Below are 19,123 nucleotides of genomic sequence, written 5' to 3'. Positions count from 1 at the left end.
CAGATTGGGGTGCGGGAGTTTTTAAAACGTCAGTGGATAAGTAGGCTCAGGTACGCCACCCATGGAATGTATTAAGCGTCCAAGTCAGTAGTGGTGTAGAGAATAAGTACATGGTGGGGTGTGTCCCTCAGTTCATCGTGGAAGGAAGTGGGTTATTTCCCTGGTCAGTGGTCTTGGTTACTCAACCTGGTACTGGCAGTTTCCTGTGATGTGTTCCGTGTAGATGTCTCTGGACCACCTGATGGTGTCGGACACCATGAGCTGTCTCATGAGCCAGGAGTCGTGTCAAACGACTCCGCTTGCTCTCAGTACTGGCTCGTTGTGGGGGTCTTATGTGCCCAGGGCTCCCACGATCTGGGCTTGGATCTGGACCTGGACCTCATAGCCTTGGGCTCTCAGGCTGTCGGCCAGTGTACTTCAACGCCTTCTGTGCTCAGGCCTCGTGGAAGGCCGGTGACCTGTTTTCAAATGGCACCGTGACGCCTACCATGAGGACCTTCTTCTTTTCTGTGTCGGGTCGCAGTCGGCTGCCCGTTCCACGGATGGCAGAGTTGACAGTGCTCTTCCACAGGGGCGGTGGGATGGCTTTCACCAGCCGTTTCTCGGTGGTGGTGTGGTGTTGCCGCCAGGCTCTGGAGCAGTATTTGCATCCACACAAAATGTGGGGCAGGGTCTCATTGGCGTAGCCACACACTTCTTGCAGTGCTTGTCCCGGTTGCCGTGGCGGATGGCTTCGTTGTGGGGAACGCAGTTGAGTTGGACCCGGTGGACGAAGTGCAAGTCAGCGAACCTGGTGAAGCTGCCCCCGGGGAGGAAGTGGTTGCTGACGTCCCACTTGCTGAACACTTCCAACACCTTGCCCTGGTCCGGCTTCCACTTGAGGTTCTCAGCATAGTGGCAGCGGATGGTGTCTTTCAGGGTCCTTTCCAGCATCATTCTGGCGGTCGGGGTGACAATGGTGTGGTCCGGGGTCTTTAGGTGTGGCACCAATATTCCCAGCTCCCAGTGCTCCTCACACCACTTCCTGTGGCAGCCGATCCTCTTTTCTAGGCATCTCGAGGCATTGCAGGCGTGGGACCAGAGAGAGGATGGGTCCCCCCCACCCTCCTGAACTCAGCCTCCAGGGAGCCACTGAGGTAAGTGGCAACGTCCTGCTCATAGGGGGCCCTGGCGATGCGTTTCCTGACCACGTCCTGCTTCCTCCACGATGCTCCTCGCTGTTGGATTCGGGCACGTCAAGAGGCGTAAGGTATGGGTGATCACCTCCATGTCGCACAGGTTTCCCATCCGAGGTACATTGGTGCCACCCTTCATGTGGGAAATGTAGATGATGTTGGTGCTGGCCTGTCACGGTGTGTGGGGGAGTTAGGGCCCTGCACCCCCCTCTTCCTGCAGTTCCCTCTGACTCTCAGCCAGCCAGTAAAACAGAAGGTTTATTAGATAGCAGGAACACCATTCCAAACAAAGCTTGTAGGTACAAACAGGCCCCCCTCAGTCAGGTCCCTCGGGGGGCAGGGAGCTTAGATTCCATCCTTGGGGCTCTCTCCATTTCCCCAGACCTCTCCAAACTGAAACCTCTTCCAGCAGTCTCGCCCAGCCTCCCCCCAGCTCCTCTTCCAGCCTTTGTCCAGTTTCCTGGGCAAAAGTGTCACCTGGCACTAACCCCCCTCCTGCTCAGGTTACAGGCTCCAGTACTATACCTCAAGTGAAGCCACCCCCTGCTATCCCATCCCAAGCGTAGCAGTTCCAGTAAAACTCCCTTGCAACATCCCCAGGTCAATCCTTCTTGCTCCGTCACATGGCCCTCTGGGGAGGGTAGAGCCATTTCCTCACCAGTTGCCTGATGGTGCTGTCGGCCTTGTTCAGGGGCACCTTGCCTACGGCCGATCCCCTGAGAACAAAGGAGATGCGGGTGATCAGGAAGGTATTGAGGGTGTTGATCTTTTGTTAGGGGTTGAGCAGCAAGGAGTCGATTTGGGCTGTGTCCCGTACGATCTCTGTAATGGTGTCTTCGGGGATGTCAAGGTTCCTTCCCCACTCTGAACTCTAGGGTACAGATGTGGGGACTTGTATGAAAGACCCCCTAAGCTTAATCTTACCAGCTTAGGTTAAAAGCTGCCACCACCAAAGTGTTACACAAAGAACAGGGGAAGTGCCCCACTTGGAAATGTCTCCCCCCCTCCCCAGTATCCCCCCAAGCACTACACCCCCTTTCCTGGGGAAGACTTGATTAAAATCCTCACCAATTTGCATAGGTGAACACACACCCAAACCCTTGGATCTTAAGAACAGTGAAAAGCAATCAGGTTCTTAAAAGAAAAATTTTAATTAAAGAAAAATTAAAAGAATCACCTCTGTAAAATCAGGATGGTAAATACCTTACAGGGTAATCAGATTCAAAACATAAGAGAATCTCTCTAGGCAAAACCTTTAGTTAACAAAAGACACAAAAACAGGAATCTACATTCCATTCAGCACAACTTATTTTCTCAGCCATTTCAACAAAACGGAATCTAGCGCATGTCTAACTAGATTGCTTACTCTTTTTTTACAGGAGTTCTGACCTACATTCCTGCTCTGGTCCCGGCAAAAGTATCACACAGACAGAGAGAACCTCCAGCTTTGAAAGTATCTTGTCTCCTCATTGGTCATTTTAGTCAGGTGCCAGGGAGGTTATCTTAGCTTCTTAACCCTTTGTAGGTGAAAGGGTTTTTCCTCTGGCCAGGAGGGATTTCAAGGTGTTTACCCTTCCCTTTATATTTATGACAAGGGGTCTGTTGGACGTGGAGTCCTGTGGGTGTGCCTAGGTGTTGGTATACCTCTCCCTCTTCAAGGGAGGCCATGGGCTCTCCCTGGATCAGGAATCATGACGCCCGGACCAGAGCCCTGGCACCGCCGTTGATGTGGAGAGAGGGATACTTTTTGGGGTTGAAGTAGAGGCCCATCCTCTCAGTGACTCGGCTGGCAATGTCGAGCATCCGCTGGAGGCTTTCCGAGCTCTCGGCAACCAGGGCCAGATCATCTGTGTAGGTCAGGATGCTGATTCTCTTGCTGTGCAGGTCGAAGCCGGTCGGGCTGCTGGAGATGGCTTGGATGAGTGGTTCCATGGCCAGGTTGAAGATGATGGGGATGAGGGGGCAGCCCTGTTTCACCCCGCAGCAGATGGGGATGACATCCGTCTCTCCCTCTTGTGGTGCGGATGGTGGTGGTGCAGTCCTTGTAGAAGTCCCGGAGGATCTGGATTAAGGTCTCTGGCATTCCGAACTCTCCCAGGGTGGCGAAGATGTGATGGTGGGGTATGGACCCAAAAGCATTAGTCAGGTCGAGCCATGGTATGGCGTGCTGCCTCCTGGCTGCCCTCTGAAGAAGGAAGTTGTGCTCATAGCATCCCTCGCAGGACATGAAGCCCTTCTGTAGCTGAGCTGACGGTGACCCCACACACTGACCGGTCCGTGATCCTTGCTGCGAGGCAGCTAGCATACAGCTTGCAGATGGTGGAGCAGAGGGGGATGGGCCTCCAGTTGCCAGGGTCGTCTTGTTCGCCTTTTTTGTGGATGGGCACGGTCATGGATTTTTTTCCCGGAGCAGGAAGCACAGCGGAACTGCTTGCATTTGTTAAAGATGGTGACAAGCACCAACCAGCCAGGGTCTCACTTCTTCAGCAGGTGGTAGCAGATGCCATTTTTTCCAGAGGTGGTGTTTTTGGTCCTCGTCAGCCTCACCAGCACCTCCTGCGGGGGGAAAAAATCTCACTTCAGGTCCTCCGTGAGGTTGATCTGTTGTAGCGGGAGAAGGCAGTCTGGGCATCGCATGTCTGTCTGGGCCTCGCGATCAAACAGTAGTAGGAGTAGAGCCTCTCGGACTGGATGGCTCAGTAGGAGGATGTCCCATCGAGGATCTCTCTCATGACTTAGGAACGGTTTGTCCTGTGTAGTTTCTGAATACGAGATGTGGCTGCCGGATGATGCGGCGGAGATGCGGTCAGTCTGTCCATCAGGGTGTCGAAGTTCTCAAAGTTGTCAGCCTTTGCCAGCTCCTCCGTCCAGGTGGATTGCCATGGCGTGGCGACCCTTGCTTGCGGCCGTCGCTCCTCCTGCTGCATTGTCTCCGCAGGTTCAGGTGCTGCGGGGACAGTCTGTGGCATTGTTGTCACTCGGACTGGAGAGTGGTGCTCAAGTGGATCTTGAGGCAGGGGTGCTGGTGCGGAGGGAAGGCAGCTCTCAGTGTCTCCGAGACAGTGCTAGATCTTCTGGGAGGGAGGGAGGTACTGGAAGCATGGGTATTGGACTTTGGGGGGACGCGGTTGTGTCTGGAAGAGTTGGGGACGGTTCTGGTTCTCCTGCAGGCACTATCCTGCTGGGGGATCCTCGGTGGGGCATGGGATTTTTGGCGGTCAGGGTCTCACTGGCCAACCCTGGAGGAGGTGTTCAGTCTCCCAGGGGCGGGGTCTGGTCGTGGGATCTGGGGGCTGTGGGAGGCTCCTTCGTTGGCTGGATCTCACCAGGCCGTCTGGGTGGGGGATGCTAATTGCTCCTACAGCAGGGCGGTATGAGGTTACCTGTGAGGGAGCACTGCCCTGTCTCGTATCCGTATTGTGCCAGATGGTTTCTGTGAGGTCACTAAGGCATCTGGTGAAGTTGCTGACTTATGAGATGGCGATGATCCCCCTCACGGCAGGGTCCAGAGTGGGGATTCTAAAGACGGAGCTGGTTCTTTTCGTGGCGTCGTCTTGTTGGTCAGTCCTTGAGGCGGGAGTGGTGCTTCCATCGGTTTGTAGTCGTTCCCCCCCCTTACGTGCTGTGGCTCTGGGGACGTTGGCTGGGGTGCTGAAGCCGGAGAGTCGGTGGGGATTAGGGTTGGAACCCACAGAGTGTTAGTGGGATTGACTGTTGCCATTGTGAGGGGTTGCTTGCATGTGGTTTGGTGATGATAAAATTTCTTTTGAGTCTCGAAGGGTAGGTCGCAGCAACTACATTGGAAGGCGATCCGTTTGTTGCGGGCCTTCTGAACGTGTTTCTGAGGTCCCTGAGGGTCTGGACTCCACGGAAGGGGAAGCAGAAGGGGAAGAGGAGGAAGCCTGTAGGGATTGGGTACTGGAGACAGATGCAGTCGTCTTCCCCTGCCTCACTCTCTGTTGTGCCTGCAGACTCGCCAGGTGGTTCCTCTTGGTCTGACAGAGAAGCTTGAGGAGGTATAGTTGCTCCTGGAGGGGGGGCTGGACCTGCTAGCCATGATATCTCTTTGCCTCGTAGGACAGTGTGCAGCATCGAGATCTTGGGCCGCGGAGTGCGTGTATAATTCAAGATTTATTACATCCACCGCTTTCCCCATATCCACAGAGCCAGTTATCTTATCATAGAAGGCAATCAGTTTGGTCAGGCATGCCTTGCCCTTGGTGAATCCATGTAGACTGTTCCTGATCACCTTCCTCTCCTCCAAGTGCTTCAAAATGGATTCCTTCAGGACCTGCTTCATGATTTTGCCAAGGATTGAAGTGAGGCTGACCAGTCTGTAGTTCCATGGGTTCTCTTCCTTCCCTTTGTTAAATATGGGCATTATATTTGCCTTTTCCAATCATCCGGGACCTCCCCCGATTGCCATGAATTTTCAAATATAATGGCCAATGGCTCTGCAATCACATCAGCCAACTCCCTGAGCACCCTTGGATGCATTAGATGTGGAACCACGGACCTGTGCACTTCCAGCTTTTCTAAATAGTCCTTAACCTGTTCTTTCACCACTGAGGGCTGTTCACCTCCTGCCTGTACTGTGTTGCCCGGTACAGCAGTCTGGGAGCTGACCTTGTCTGTGAAGACTGAGGCAAAAAAAGCATTGAGTACTTCAGTGTATTCCACATCATCTGTCACTATGTTGACTCCCCCATTCTGTAACGGTCCCACACTTTCCCTAACCACCACCTTGTTGCTAACATATCTGTAGAAATGCTTCTTCTTACCCTTCACATCCCTTGCTATCTTGGAAGTTTCTGATCTCTCAGGGCAGGGAGAAGCATGTCCTCCTGAGCAGAGGCCTGGAACCAGGAAGGTGACTACAGGTGTTGTTTGTTCTTCATTATTTCTAAGGTGTTGGCCTACATGCTCTCTCCTTGCCTGTTGGTCTACAGCCTCCCTTCATAAAAGTGTTCACCTGCATGTGTCCAGTGGTGATTGAGACCATAGATGTCTACAGCTCTCTGTGCAGATCTACTGGTGGGGGAATGCAGACTTAAAGCTGCTGCTTACGCGCGCTTCTAGTGCAGTATGCCTTATTGCGGCAGGGGAATTGTAGTCTTCTCTTACCTTTGTTTCCAGAATGTGGTGACTGACGTGCTACCTGGAACAGCTGGAGGTGTGATCAGTGACTAAAAATACATAAAAACATCATATTGACAAGTTTGCAAAGACCCCATTGGGTGTTGAAAATGTATTCCCCCCCAGAATGCCCCTCTTCCCATGTTTCTTCCACTATCCCATCCCTATTGCAGTATGTTGGTCTCCAATGCAGTTGGAAAAATTACCCTAATAAATTATTTAAATTTAATTCTGTGTATTGGTTAATCGATGGGAGTGGTCCTGTGGCTGCAAATACTCATGAATACAGGTAACGGTACATGCATATCCTTTAAGTGTTTTCAGGATCAGGCCCAACCCCTTTATGGACTCGGTTGCAGAAAGGATAGTTTTGTGCCAGAGTCAGACTTTACATATTGGAGCTTTTTGAAAATTACTTGAATATGGCTGTAGCCTTGAGGGTATGAGTTGTGACATATACTATCCCAATGGGCATCATTATATGTTGGCAGAATGAGGCCACAGTAGCTATTCTGAAGGGTTTTCAGGCTGTGATATAAAGGGAGGAGGATGTCCGCCTTAACCTTCTGCAGATGGAGAAGCAAGCAGGGGCGAGGCTGAACAATCACACTATGGAGCAATACAGAAAATCAGAAAGTTTTAACTACATATAACTGGTATCTTTAGTATCTCAGTCATGCTTATTACACTGGCAGCCTTACTGTAAGCATTAAGGATGTAACTCTGATGTTTGGGGGGGGGGGGGGGGTTAACAAAAACAATTCATTGTGGTGGACTGTGCATTCTAGCAACTCTAATTGCAATACACCATTTTATAACTGCCATTTAATCTTTTTAATAATCAAGAGGGGGATCTCTAGTATCACAGTAGTTTTTCTTATTTTGCAAATGATTAAACATGTAGGAAGAGGGGCAGGTAATTCCCCTTTCCTTTCACTCTGCAGGGCATGTACCTTGCTGGAGGGGAGACATCCCAGGATCTCTGCAGGTGCCCTTTTTCTCCCATCTCTGTACTGAGATGTCACAGTAGGGGCAAGGCACTATGCAGGTGATTGGATCAAGGAGGAAAAGGTGTATAGTAGTACAGTATAAGATGTGTGGGATGTCCTGGCCTATATAGCTTATTGTACTTTGGAGGTCGCATGGGAGATGGAGGATCTTGTCCTTTCTTCCACCAGGGAGTGAGCAGCCAGAAACTTCTAGCTACCAGGGAGTGGTGGGAAGCACAAGCTGCCATGAGAAGTGCCCTCACTATGTACGAGTCACAGATGGAGCATCCCCGGGGGCAGCCAAAAGAACACTCTGGGGAGGTGGTGGAGCAGAGGTGAGCTGGGGCAGGGAGGCATGGGGAGGGCTGCCTGCAGCAAGTAATGGGGGATGAGGGCGGCACGCAGGGTGGCATGCTCTGCTTCTCTGCCTCCCAGGCTTGCAGCGCCTTACAGGGCTCCCGGGGGGAGGGGCGGGCGCAAGGTGGAAGTTTTGCCTAGTGCGTGAAACATCCTTTTACCAGCCCTGAGCATCCCTGAGCTGTGCTGCCACTGGTAGCAGCCAACCTTACAGTAAGGGGTTGAGTGACCCCTTCCAGGACTGGGGACAGTAGGTGACAGTGGAGTACCCTTATCCACCCCCACCTCCTCATCAACTCTGCTTCTCCTCCCTGGCCTACATGCCTCAGTTTCCACCTCTTAAACCACTTCATCTCCTGCTTCCCTAACTCCAGGCACTCTCACCCTCCCTCAATCACCTAGATAAAGCCCCCATATCCCTCTCGTTCCCTCCCCCCAGGGCACCTGCCCCAGAATCCTCCTTATCCAAGAATCCTCTCATCTCCCCGATCCCCTGCATCCCTCCTGCTCCTGCCCATTCCCATATCCCCTGAGCGGGTCCTAAAGCAACCTGTTTCCACTTCAACCCAGATGGGCCTAGCCACAACGCAACATCCCAAAACTGCCAGGAGCCCCAATCCCTCTGTTTATCTCCCATCTGCCCCCCTATTGACCCTCAGCCTAAATCCTCCTCTGGACGGCCCCCCTCCGTAACCCAGCGACCCTCGGTGCCCATCCACAGCCCCCACTATTGCCATGTGCCCAGCTAAGGCTAGCTGGGGGTGGGAAGGAGGTGGAGGGAAGTAATGAAGCAGTGCCTTGTGGGAGATGTAGTGTGCCCCGGCCTACATCTCCCATCAGCCACCACAGAGCCTTCGGCACCAATGGGAGAGGCTGTGTCTGGTGCCCGGCGCCTTGTGTTTAAGCAGAAGGCACTTATGGTATTACCGCTTCCGTTTGCAGAGTGGAGCTGGAAATGGAAAAGGAAGTTGCGGGAAGAGGAACTGATATCAGCGGTCTGGACGCCAACCACGGTCCGCCAGGGGACTCGGCTTCGTTCTGCGCGAGTCGCTTCCTTCAGGAGCGAGGTACCCTGGGAGTTACACTTTTCAAAGTGCTGCCTCCTCGGGTATGTTTGGTACCAGCACGTCTCAGCCAGTGCCCCCAACCCGCCACGTCCTAGTCCACTGCAACCTTCGCAACCTGGAATGGGAGAGGGAGGCAGGGATGAGGGCAAGATTAAACGCACCGATAGAGCTCTGTGTAGTGATAGTTTTTGCTTCGCTTTATTAGTTTGCAGAGGAATCGTCCAGGAGCCTTAGCTGGACGAGAATATGGCAGAGGTAGACCTGAGCAGCCTGGACATCCTTCTAAGGAGACATAAACAGTCCTCATGTTTCTGCCTTCTGCATAACTGGCTGTGAGTGAGCGGTCAATGCTTTCAATTCCTCATCTGTACTCACTGTAGTATTCTTCACAGGCCATGTGCTTCCTAGTTGGGTATGGGGCTTTGAAATTAAGGCTGAGGAAGCGACAAGAGTCTCCTGAGCAAAGTGACCATTTTGGGTGCCATTACCGTGGGTGCCTTCTAGTTGCAGTTGTAAAGTAGTAAAGGGCGGAGCCGGGGGATACGGGAGATGTGAAATGAAGATGATGTGACACTGCAGATGGAGATGCTAATTTTTTTTGTTTTTCCCCCCCTCTGCTGGGTTTCGTACCAAGGAGAAAAAAAGTTACGCATCAGTCTACTACCCTCATGCGATGGAAAGCGAGCAAGAGCGATGAGATCCTGAGCATTGTTGATGCCACGCAAAAGCCATCAAACTGGGAACTGTTAGTGAGATAAGTGTCTCTCTTAGTTATTGCTCTGCTCACGGCCCACCTTGCTCCTCGTAGGGAAAACCCATAAGGTAGGGCTAGGTTTGTAAGAAAAGGTTCCTAACTAGCTGTGGTTACAAGGGAGACAAGATCCCCAATTTCAGGGGCTTATAATTTCTCTGGCCAGGAGAAGTGTGTCCTATGCAGCAGAAGGTTGCATCTAGGAGGATGACTCCAGGTGATGAATTGCTTGCCTTCCTCCCATGTTTTTCTCTCTGTCTCTCTCTCTTCTCTAGTGTGTTGGCCAACTTTCTCGCTTTCTTTCTCTCCTGTCCTCTCTTTGTGCCGTCTCCCTTCATAGGATACAGGTAGCTTCCCACAGGTGAGGTCTTGGGAGCCAGGCAGAAGTAGGTGGGGATGAAAATCATGCAGGGCAGTGGGTGCTAGTGTGGAGCAGTGACTGTCGCTGTTAACTCCGTCTCTGTTTGAGTGGGGCCGATATAGATGGGATAAAAGAGGGAGGCAGGGCTGAGGGCAAGATTTCAAGCACCAACAAAGCTTTGTTTAGTGATGGCTCATGCTTGGTTTTTGCAGCTGCTCTTGCAGAGGAATTGTCCAGGAGTCCTAGCCGGAGGAGAAATGGCAGAGGTGTACCTAAGCAGCTTGGCCATCCTTCTAAGGAATCATGAACAGTCGTCAGCTTTCTGCCTCCCGCTTAACTGGCTGTGAGTAAGCGGTCAGTGCTTTGAATTCCTCATCGGTACTCGCTGTAGTATTCTTCACGGACCATGTACTTTCCCATTTGCTACGGGGCTTTGTGGCATTAAGGCTGGAGAAGGGACCAGAGTTGTGCTGTGCAGAGTGACTAGTTCGGTTGCCGTTGCAAGGGCTGCTTTTTGGTAGTAATACTAATGGTGTAATGAGAGGATGGTTGAGGGCAGAGCTCCGCTGTGTGGGAGAGACAAAAAGAAGAGCCAATGCGACATTGCCGATTGAGATGGTAACTTTTATTTGTTTTTTCCCCTTGTGCTGGGTTTAGTACCAAGGAAAAAGAAGTCACGTGTCAGAGTCTACTGCCCTCATGCGATGGAAAGCAAGCAAGAGCGACCAGACACTGAGCATTGTTGATGCCACTTAAAAGCCGTCCAGTTGGGAGCGGAACAGCTGCCACTATCAGTGAGATAAGTGTCTGTTTTGGTGATTGCTCTGCTTGCGGCTCACCTTGCTCCTGGTAGGGACGTCCCGTTAGCTGGGGCTGGCTTTGTAAGAAAATGTTGCTGACTAGCTGTAGTTACGAGGGAGACAAGGTCCCCATTTTCAGGGGCTGCTTATTTCTCTGGCCAGGAGCAGTCTATCCTCTGCAGCAGAAGGTTAGATCGAGGAAGATGACTCCAAGTGGTGAGTTGCTAGCCTTCCTCCCATGTTTCTTCTTTCTGTCTCTCTCTCTTCTCTAGTGTGTTGGCCAACTCTCTGACTCTCCTCTCCTCTCCTCTCCTCTCCTTTCTTTGTGCTGTCTCCCTTCGAAAGACACAGGCAGGCGTGCTAGGTGTTCATCCCCACAGGCTATGTCTCGGGAGCCACGGTGAAGCAGAAGGGGATGAAAATCATGCAGGGCAATGCGTGCAAGAGTGGAGCAGTGACTGTCGGCGTTACCACAGTCTCTGTTCATTGAGTGGGGCCGATATAGATGTGATGGAACAGGGAGGCAGGGCTGTGGGAAAGATTTCCAGCACCAAGAGAGCTTTGTGTTGTGATGGCTCATGCTTGGTTTGAGCATGCAGCTGCTTTTGCAGAGAAATTGTGCAGGACTCTAGCCGGAGGAGAAAGTGGCAGAGGTGGACCTGAGCAGCTCGGGCATCCTTCCGAGGAGACATAAACAGTCCTCATGTTTTTGCCTTCTGCATAACTGGCTGTGAGTAGGTCAGTGCTTTGAATTCCTCATCTGTATTCGCTGTAGTTTTCTTCACGGGCCGTGTGCTTCCTTGTTGGGTACAAGGCTCTGGGATTAAGGCTGAGGAAGGGACAAGAGTCTCCTGAGCAAAGAGACTATTATGGGCGCCTTCTAGTTGCACTTGTAAAGTAGTAATGGGAGATGGGTTGAGGGCGGAGCCGTGGGATACGGGAGATGTGAAATGAAGAGACAACGCGACACTGCAGACGGAGATGCTAATTTTTTTTTTGTTTGTTTTTTCCCTCGTCTGCTGGGTTTCGTACCAAGAAAAAAGAAGTCAAGCTTCAGAGTCTACTGCACTCATGCAATGGAAAGGGAGTGAGAGCAACGAGGCTGTGACCGTTGTTGATGCCAGGTGAGAGCCGTCCATCTGGGAGCCGAGCAGCCGCAACTGTTACTGAGATAAGTGTCTGCTTTGGTGAGAGGTCTGCTCATGCCCCTCCTGAGTCCAGGTAGGGAAGCCCCGTAAGGTAGGGCTGCATTTGTAAGGAGAGGTTCCTGACTAGCTGTGGTTATGAGAGAGACAAGGTAGGTCCCCGTTTTCAGGGGCTGCTCATTTCTCTGGCCAGAAGCAGTGTGTCCTCCGCAGCAGAAGGTTGCATTAACGAGGATGACTCCAGGTGGTGAGTTGCTTGCTATCCTACCATGTTTTTCTCTCTCTTTCTCTCTCCCCTCTAGTATGTTGGCCCCCACACAATCTCTCTGTCTCTCTCTCTCTCTCTCTCTCTCCCTCTCTCTGCTTGCCTTTCCTTCTGCTGTCTCCCTTCACAGGACATGGGCAGGCACTCTAGGTGTGCATCCCCACAGGCTATGTCTCTGGAGGCATGGAGAAGTAGGAAGGGACGAAAACCATGCAGGGCAGTGGGTGTGAGAGCGGAACGGTGACTGTCGGTGTTAACTCAGTCTCTGGTCATGGAATGGGGCTAATGTATTTACTCCCCTCATCGGATGGAAAGCGAGCGAGAGTAGTGAGACCACGAGCATTGTTGATGCAAGCCAGGAGCCGTCCAGTTGTCAGTGGAGCAGTCGCTACTGTCGGTGAGATAAGTGTCTGGTTTGGTTAAGGCTTTGCTCACGGCCCACCCGGCTTCAGGTAGGGACTTCCCCATTAGCTGGGTCCAGGTTTGTAAGAAATGTTCCTGACTAGCTGTGGTTACGAGAGAGACAAGATACGATTTTCAGGGGCTGCTCATTTTTCTGGCCAGGAACGGTGTCTCCTTCGCAGGAGAAGGTTGCATCTAGGAGGATGACTCCAGCTGCTGAGTTGCTTGCCTTCCACCCATGTTTTTCTCTCTTCTCTAGTGTGTCAGCAAACTTTCTCTTTCTCCTTTCCTGGTGCCGTCTCCCTTTGTAAGACACGGGTACATGTGCGTTCCAAGAGGGGAGGTCTCGGGAGCCATGGAGAAGTCAGAGCGGGCGAAAATCATGCAGGGCAGTAGAAAGGCTGCTGAAAGTACTTGAAGCCCACTCAGTGTCACTGTTGCTCCGTGAGGGAAACGCTTTGTGTAATACCTGGATTAGCCACCCAGTGTCACTGTTGCTCCGTGAGGGAAATAGTTGTTGCATTACTTTGAGTGGCCACCCAGAGTCACTGTTGCTCCATGAGGGGAATGCTTTGTGCATTACCCTGAGTGGCCAGCCAGTGGCACTGTTGCTCCATGGGGGAAACGTTTTGTGCAATATCTGGATTAGCCACCCTGTATCTTTGTTGCTCCATGAGGGAAATTGTTGGTGCATTGCCGAGTGGCCACCCAGTGTTACTGTTGCTCCATGAGGGAAATGCTTTGTGCATTGCCCTGAGTGGTCATCCAGTGTCACTGTTGCTCCGTGAGGGAAATGATTTCTGCACTACCTGAATTGGCCACCCAGTGTTACGGTTCCTTTGTGAGGGAAATGCTTTGTGCATTATACTGACTGGCCACCTGGTGTCACTGTTGCTCCGTTAGGAAAATTGTTTGTGCATTACCCTGAGTGGACACCCAGTGTAACTATTGCTACACGAGGGGAATGCTTTGTGCATTACCCTGAGTGGCCACCCAATGTCACTGTTGCTCCGTGAGGGGAATGTTTTGTGCATTACCCTGAGTGGCCACCCAGTGTCACTGTTGCTCCATGAGGGAAATTGTTTCTGCCTTACTCCGTGGCCACTCAGGGTATCACTTTTGTTCATTGAGGGAAATGCTTTGTGCAATACCTGGATCCCATGAGGGATTAGCCACCCAGTATCACTGTTGCTCCACGAGGGAAATTGTTTCTGCATTACCCTGAGTGCCATCTCTTGCTCCGTGAGGGAAATAGTTTGTGCATTACCCTGAGTGGCCACCTAGTGTCACTGTTGCTCCGTTACGGAAATTTGGGATTTTCTCTGGGATTAAGGCTGAGGAAGGGACCAAAGTCTCCTGAGCAAAGTGACTATTTTGGGTGCCGTTACAAAGGGCGCCTTCTAGTTGCAGTTGTAAAGTAGTAACGGGAGATGGGTTGAGGGTGGAGCCATGGGATACGAGAGATGCGAAATGGAGAGACGATGTGACATTGCAGACGGAGATGCTAATATTTTTTGTTTTCCCCCCTCTCTGCTGGGTTTAGTACCAAGGAAAAAGAAGTCAAGCCTCAGAGTCTGCTGCCTTCATTTGAAGGAAAGTGAGAGTAACGAGACCATGATCATTGTTGATGCGAGGCAAGAGCCCTCCATCTGGAAGCTGAGCAGCCGCCAGTCTCGATGAGATAAGTGTCTGGTTTGGTGAGGGCTCTTCTCACGCCCCACCTGAGTCCGGGTAGGGAAGCCCCTTAAGTTAGGGTTCAGTTTGCAAGAAAAGGTTCCTGGTCAGCTGTGGTTACAAGGGAGGAATGGTCCCCATTTTCAGAGGCTGCTCGTTTCTCTGCTTAAGAATGGTGTCTCCTCTGCAGCATAAGGTTGGATCCAAGAGGATGACTCCAGGTGGTGAGTTACTTGCCTTGCTCTCATGTTTCTCTGTCTTCTCTAGTGCGTTGGCCAACTCTCTCTTTTTCTCATCTTCTCTTCTCTCCTTGAGCAGTCTCACTTCATAGGACACGGGTAGTTGTGCATTTCCGCAAGTGAGGTCTCGGGAGCCGTGGAGAAGTAGGAGCGGATGAAAATCATGCAGGGCAGTGCATGCAAGCGTGGAGCACTGACTGTCGGTGTTAACTCTGTCTCTGTTCATCGAGTGGGGCCAATGCGTGGATGTGGGCAAGATTTCCAGCACCAGTGGAGCTTTGTATAATGATAGCTCATGGTCTGTTTTTGCAGCTACTCTCGTAGAAGAATTGTCCAGGAGTCCTAGCCAGCAGAGAAGTGGCCGAGGTGTACCTAAGCAGCTTGGATATCCTTCTAAGCAGACATGAAGAGTTGTCAACTTTCTGTCTCCTGCATAACTGGCTATGAGTAAGCGATCAGTGCTTTGAATTCCTCATCTGTGCTCGCTGCAATATTCTTCAGAGGCTGTGTGCTTCCTCTTTGGGTACGGGGTTCTGTGAGATTATGGCTGATGAGGGGCCAGAGTCAGCTGTGCAGAGTGATTATTTCGGGTGCTGTTGCAAGGGATGCTTTCTAGTTGTAGTACTCTGTAGAGATAGAGGTGGTTAGGGACTATTTAGAAAAGCTGGACGTGCACAAGTCCATGGGGCTGGACGAATTGCATCCGAGAGTGCTGAGGGAATTGGCGGCTGTGATTGCAGAGCCCTTGGCCATTATCTTTGAAAACTCGTGGCGAACGGGGGAAGTCCCGGATGACTGGAAAAAGGCTAATGTAGTGCCCATCTTTAAAAAAGGGAAGGAGGAGGATCCTGGGAACTACAGGCCGGTCAGCCTCACCTCAGTCCCTGGAAAAATCATGGAGCAGGTCCTCAAAGAATCAATCCTGAAGCACTTAGAGGAGAGGAAAGTGATCAGGAACAGTCAGCATGGATTCACCAAGGGAAGGTCATGCCTGACTAATCTAATCGCCTTTTATGATGAGATTACTGGTTCTGTGGATGAAGGGAAAGCAGCGGATGTATTGTTTCTTGACTTTAGCAAAGCTTTTGACACGGTCTCCCACAGCATTCTTGTCAGCAAGTTAAGGAAGTATGGGCTGGATGAATGCACTATAAGGTGGGTAGAAAGCTGGCTAGATTGTCGGGCTCAACGGGTAGTGATCAATGGCTCCATGTCTAGTTGGCAGCCGGTGTCAAGTGGAGTGCCCCAGGGGTCGGTCCTGGGGCCCGTTTTGTTCAATATCTTCATAAATGATCTGGAGGATGGTGTGGATTGCACTCTCAGCAAATTTGCGGATGATACTAAACTGGGAGGAGTGGTAGATACGCTGGAGGGGAGGGATAGGATACAGAAGGACCTAGACAAATTGGAAGATTGGGCCAAAAGAAATCTAATGAGGTTCAATAAGGATAAGTGCAGGGTCCTGCACTTAGGATGGAAGAATCCAATGCACCGCTACAGACTAGGGACCGAATGGCTCGGCAGCAGTTCTGCGGAAAAGGACCTAGGGGTGACAGTGGACGAGAAGCTGGATATGAGTCAGCAGTGTGCCCTTGTTGCCAAGAAGGCCAATGGCATTTTGGGATGTATAAGTAGGGGCATAGCGAGCAGATCGAGGGACGTGATCGTTCCCCTCTATTCGACACTGGTGAGGCCTCATCTGGAGTACTGTGTCCAGTTTTGGGCCCCACACTACAAGAAGGATGTGGATAAATTGGAAAGAGTACAGCGAAGGGCAACAAAAATGATTAGGGGTCTAGAGCACATGACTTACGAGGAGAGGCTGAGGGAGCTGGGATTGTTTAGTCTGCAGAAGAGAAGAATGAGGGGGGATTTGATAGCTGCTTTCAACTACCTGAAAGGGGGTTTCAAAGAGGATGGCTCTAGACTGTTCTCAATGGTAGCAGATGACAGAACGAGGAGTAATGGTCTCAAGTTGCAATGGGGGAGGTTTAGATTGGATATTAGGAAAAACTTTTTCACTAAGAGGGTGGTGAAACACTGGAATGCGTTACCTAGGGAGGTGGTAGAATCTCCTTCCTTAGAGGTTTTTAAGGTCAGGCTCGACAAAGCCCTGGCTAGGATGATTTAACTGGGACTTGGTCCTGCTTTGAGCAGGGGGTTGGACTAGATGACCTTCTGGGGTCCCTTCCAACCCTGATATTCTATGATTCTATGATACTAGAGGCCTAATGGGGGGAGGGTTGGGGCGGAACGCCGCCATGCGGGAGAAGAGTAAAGAATAGCCTACGCGATGTTGCCCACTGAGATGGTAACTTATTTGTTTGTTCTCCTTGGGCTGGGCTTAGTACAAAGAGTTTACTCCCCTCATCGGATGGAAAGCGAGTGAGAGCAGTGAGCCTGCAAGCATTGTTGATGCAAGCCAGGAGCCGTCCAGTTGTCAGCGGAGAGTCGCTACTGTCGGTGAGATAAGTGTCTGGTTTGGTTAAGGCTTTGCTCATGGCCCACCTGGCTTCAGGTAGGGACTTCCCCATTAGCTGGGTCTGGGTTTGTAAGAAATGTTCCTGACCAGCTGTGGTTACGAGAGAGACAAGATAAGATTTTCAGGGGCTGCTCATTTCTCTGGCCAGGAACAGTGTCTCCTTTGCAGGAGAAGGTTGCATCTAGGAGGATGACTCCAGCTGCTGAGTTGCTTGCCTTCCTCCCATGTTTTTCTCTCTCCTCTAGTGTGTCAGCAAACTTTCTCTTTCTCCTTTCCTGGTGCCGTCTCCCTTTGTAAGACACGGGTTCATGTGCGTTCCAAGATGGGAGGTCTCGGGAGCCATGGAGAAGTCGGAGTGGGGCGGTAGAAAGGCTGAAAGTACCTGAAGAGACAAAGGAACTGAGAAGGGGGAAGTCCAGGGCTGAGTCCAGACTAAGACAGGAGTCTAGTCTGTAAAGAGAAACAACTGGAAGTCTAAGCTGCAGAAACTCTTCAACTTGCCTAAAGACATTTAGGATGGGAAATAACTTCTTGAATCCAGTGTGTTTAAGATCTTAGGCTTAGTATGCATGTGTATTTGTATTTGCTTAGTAATCTGCCTTCTTCTGTTTACTATTCCTTATAATCACTTTAACTATAAAAGGTAGATTTACCTATTTTTTGTTTATTATTATTATTATACCCAGTTTGTGCAACTTTGAACGGGGGAGGGGGGGGTCAAGAAGTTGGGCATATCTTCCTCCACATTGAAATTATGAGCTTAGGTTGTCTAGATTTTGCTACAGCTCAAGACAGTGTTATTTTGGATGTACTTTCCAGAGAGGAAATGCATTTGAGTGCTGGGTGATTTCCTAGCAGAGTCTTCTTGTAGAGAGCTGTTTACAGACTCCGTGTGATTCTACAGCTGCTGCGTCCCTACTTACGGTCTCCAGCCTCTGGCAGCACACGCACATAGGTCAGCAAAACAGGGAGAGGGAGCCCAGGCTAGTGGAGCAGTCACAGGCTCAGTGAAATCCCAGTACATCAGGTGGCATCGCAGCACGGGGGTCAAACCCATCCCCAGGTGGAGCCCCTGAGAAAAGACCTCTGCATCTAACTGGGGCACGATAAACGTGGGGGAATCCTTTATTGCCCTCTCAAGGAATTGTCAGGTGCTATGGAATCTTCCTGAAGTCCAGTAACTTCGTGGAGAGCAACTTGACTGTAACGAGAGATGCTTAGTCCTCAAGTGTCTTTTCCTTCTGTATCACTGGGTGAGCTTCCCTGGTCATGCCAGTCTAATCCTCCTCTCTAAACAGGCCACATTCGGCAGAGGACGTGAGCAGGGGCCTGAGAGAAGCCCTCAGCCTGTGTCTCCACTCACCAGGTAGCACCATCCACGGCATGTGGAGGGTCCAGGACTCTGCACAGCACTCAGGACTTACCTGCTACAGCTCAGGCTCCTGGGTCCTAACCCCTGAGCTCACTGCCCCCAGAGAGCTCTCCGTACGTTACCCCAACTGGCCACTGGGTGTCACTCCTGCTCCAAGGCAGACACCCCCTGAATTGCTCCAAATGGCCACCCAATGTCACAGCAGTGCTGTGAGAGAAAGGTTTTATGCATTACTTTGACAGGTCACTGTGTGTTACCATTGCTCTGAGGGAAATGCTTTGTGCATAACTGGGATTCAGCACCCATCCGCACTGTCCCTTCATAAAGGAAATGGTTTGTAAATTAGTAGATTAGCCACCCAGTGTCACTGTTCCTCTGTGAAGGAAATGCGTTGTGCATTACCTGAATTGGCCACGCAATGTCAGTGTTGCTCCATGAGGGAAATTGTTTCCGCGTAACCCTGAGAGGCCACCCAGTCTCACTGTTGCTCAGTGAGGGAAATGCTTTGTGCCTTACCCTGAGTGGCCACCTAGTTTCAGAGTAGCAGCCATGTTAGTCTGTATTCGCAAAAAGAAAAGGAGTACTTGTGGCATCTTAGAGACTAACAAATTTATTAGAGCGTAAGCTTTTGTGAGCTACAGCTCACTTCATGCATCCGATGAAGTGAGCTGTAGCTCACGAAAGCTTATGCTCTAATAAATTTGTTAGTCTCTAAGGTGCCACAAGTACTCCTTTTCTTTTTGGCCACCTAGTGTCACTATTGCTCCATGAGGGAAATGCTTTGTGCAATGCCTGGATTAGCCACCCAGTGTCACTGTTGCTCCATGAGGAAAATTGTTGGTGCATTACCCAGAGTGGCCACCCAGTGTAACTGTTGCTCCGTGACAAAATGTTTTGTGTATTACTGC

The 19,123-nt window shown here is 51.1% G+C and overlaps 1 protein-coding gene and 1 long non-coding RNA gene across 2 annotated transcripts in view; both read left to right on the top strand.

The window, feature by feature from the left end:
• The first annotated feature begins 8,552 nt into the window (after positions 1–8,552).
• Positions 8,553–19,123, top strand: part of LOC119846469 (zinc finger protein 2-like) — a 94,044-nt gene continuing 83,473 nt past the window's right edge. Inside the window, exons 1-5 of the mRNA XM_043500630.1 lie at positions 8,553–8,724; positions 8,930–9,056; positions 9,359–9,667; positions 14,319–14,613; positions 16,710–16,824. Coding sequence (XP_043356565.1) covers positions 14,608–14,613; positions 16,710–16,824 — 121 coding nt within the window. The 5' untranslated portion in view covers positions 8,553–8,724; positions 8,930–9,056; positions 9,359–9,667; positions 14,319–14,607. The remainder of the gene's footprint in view (positions 8,725–8,929; positions 9,057–9,358; positions 9,668–14,318; positions 14,614–16,709; positions 16,825–19,123) is intronic.
• The window catches only part of LOC122457161, a 29,877-nt gene continuing 22,249 nt past the window's right edge, over positions 11,496–19,123 (top strand). Inside the window, exon 1 of the long non-coding RNA XR_006276548.1 lies at positions 11,496–11,798. This is a non-coding gene — a long non-coding RNA (uncharacterized LOC122457161). The remainder of the gene's footprint in view (positions 11,799–19,123) is intronic.

Source organism: Dermochelys coriacea, chromosome 21 (genome assembly GCF_009764565.3).
Source record: "Dermochelys coriacea isolate rDerCor1 chromosome 21, rDerCor1.pri.v4, whole genome shotgun sequence".
NCBI lineage: Eukaryota > Metazoa > Chordata > Testudines > Dermochelyidae > Dermochelys > Dermochelys coriacea.
The sequence above is the reverse complement of the archived record's forward strand: the minus strand, read 5'-3'. Positions and strand labels throughout refer to the sequence as shown.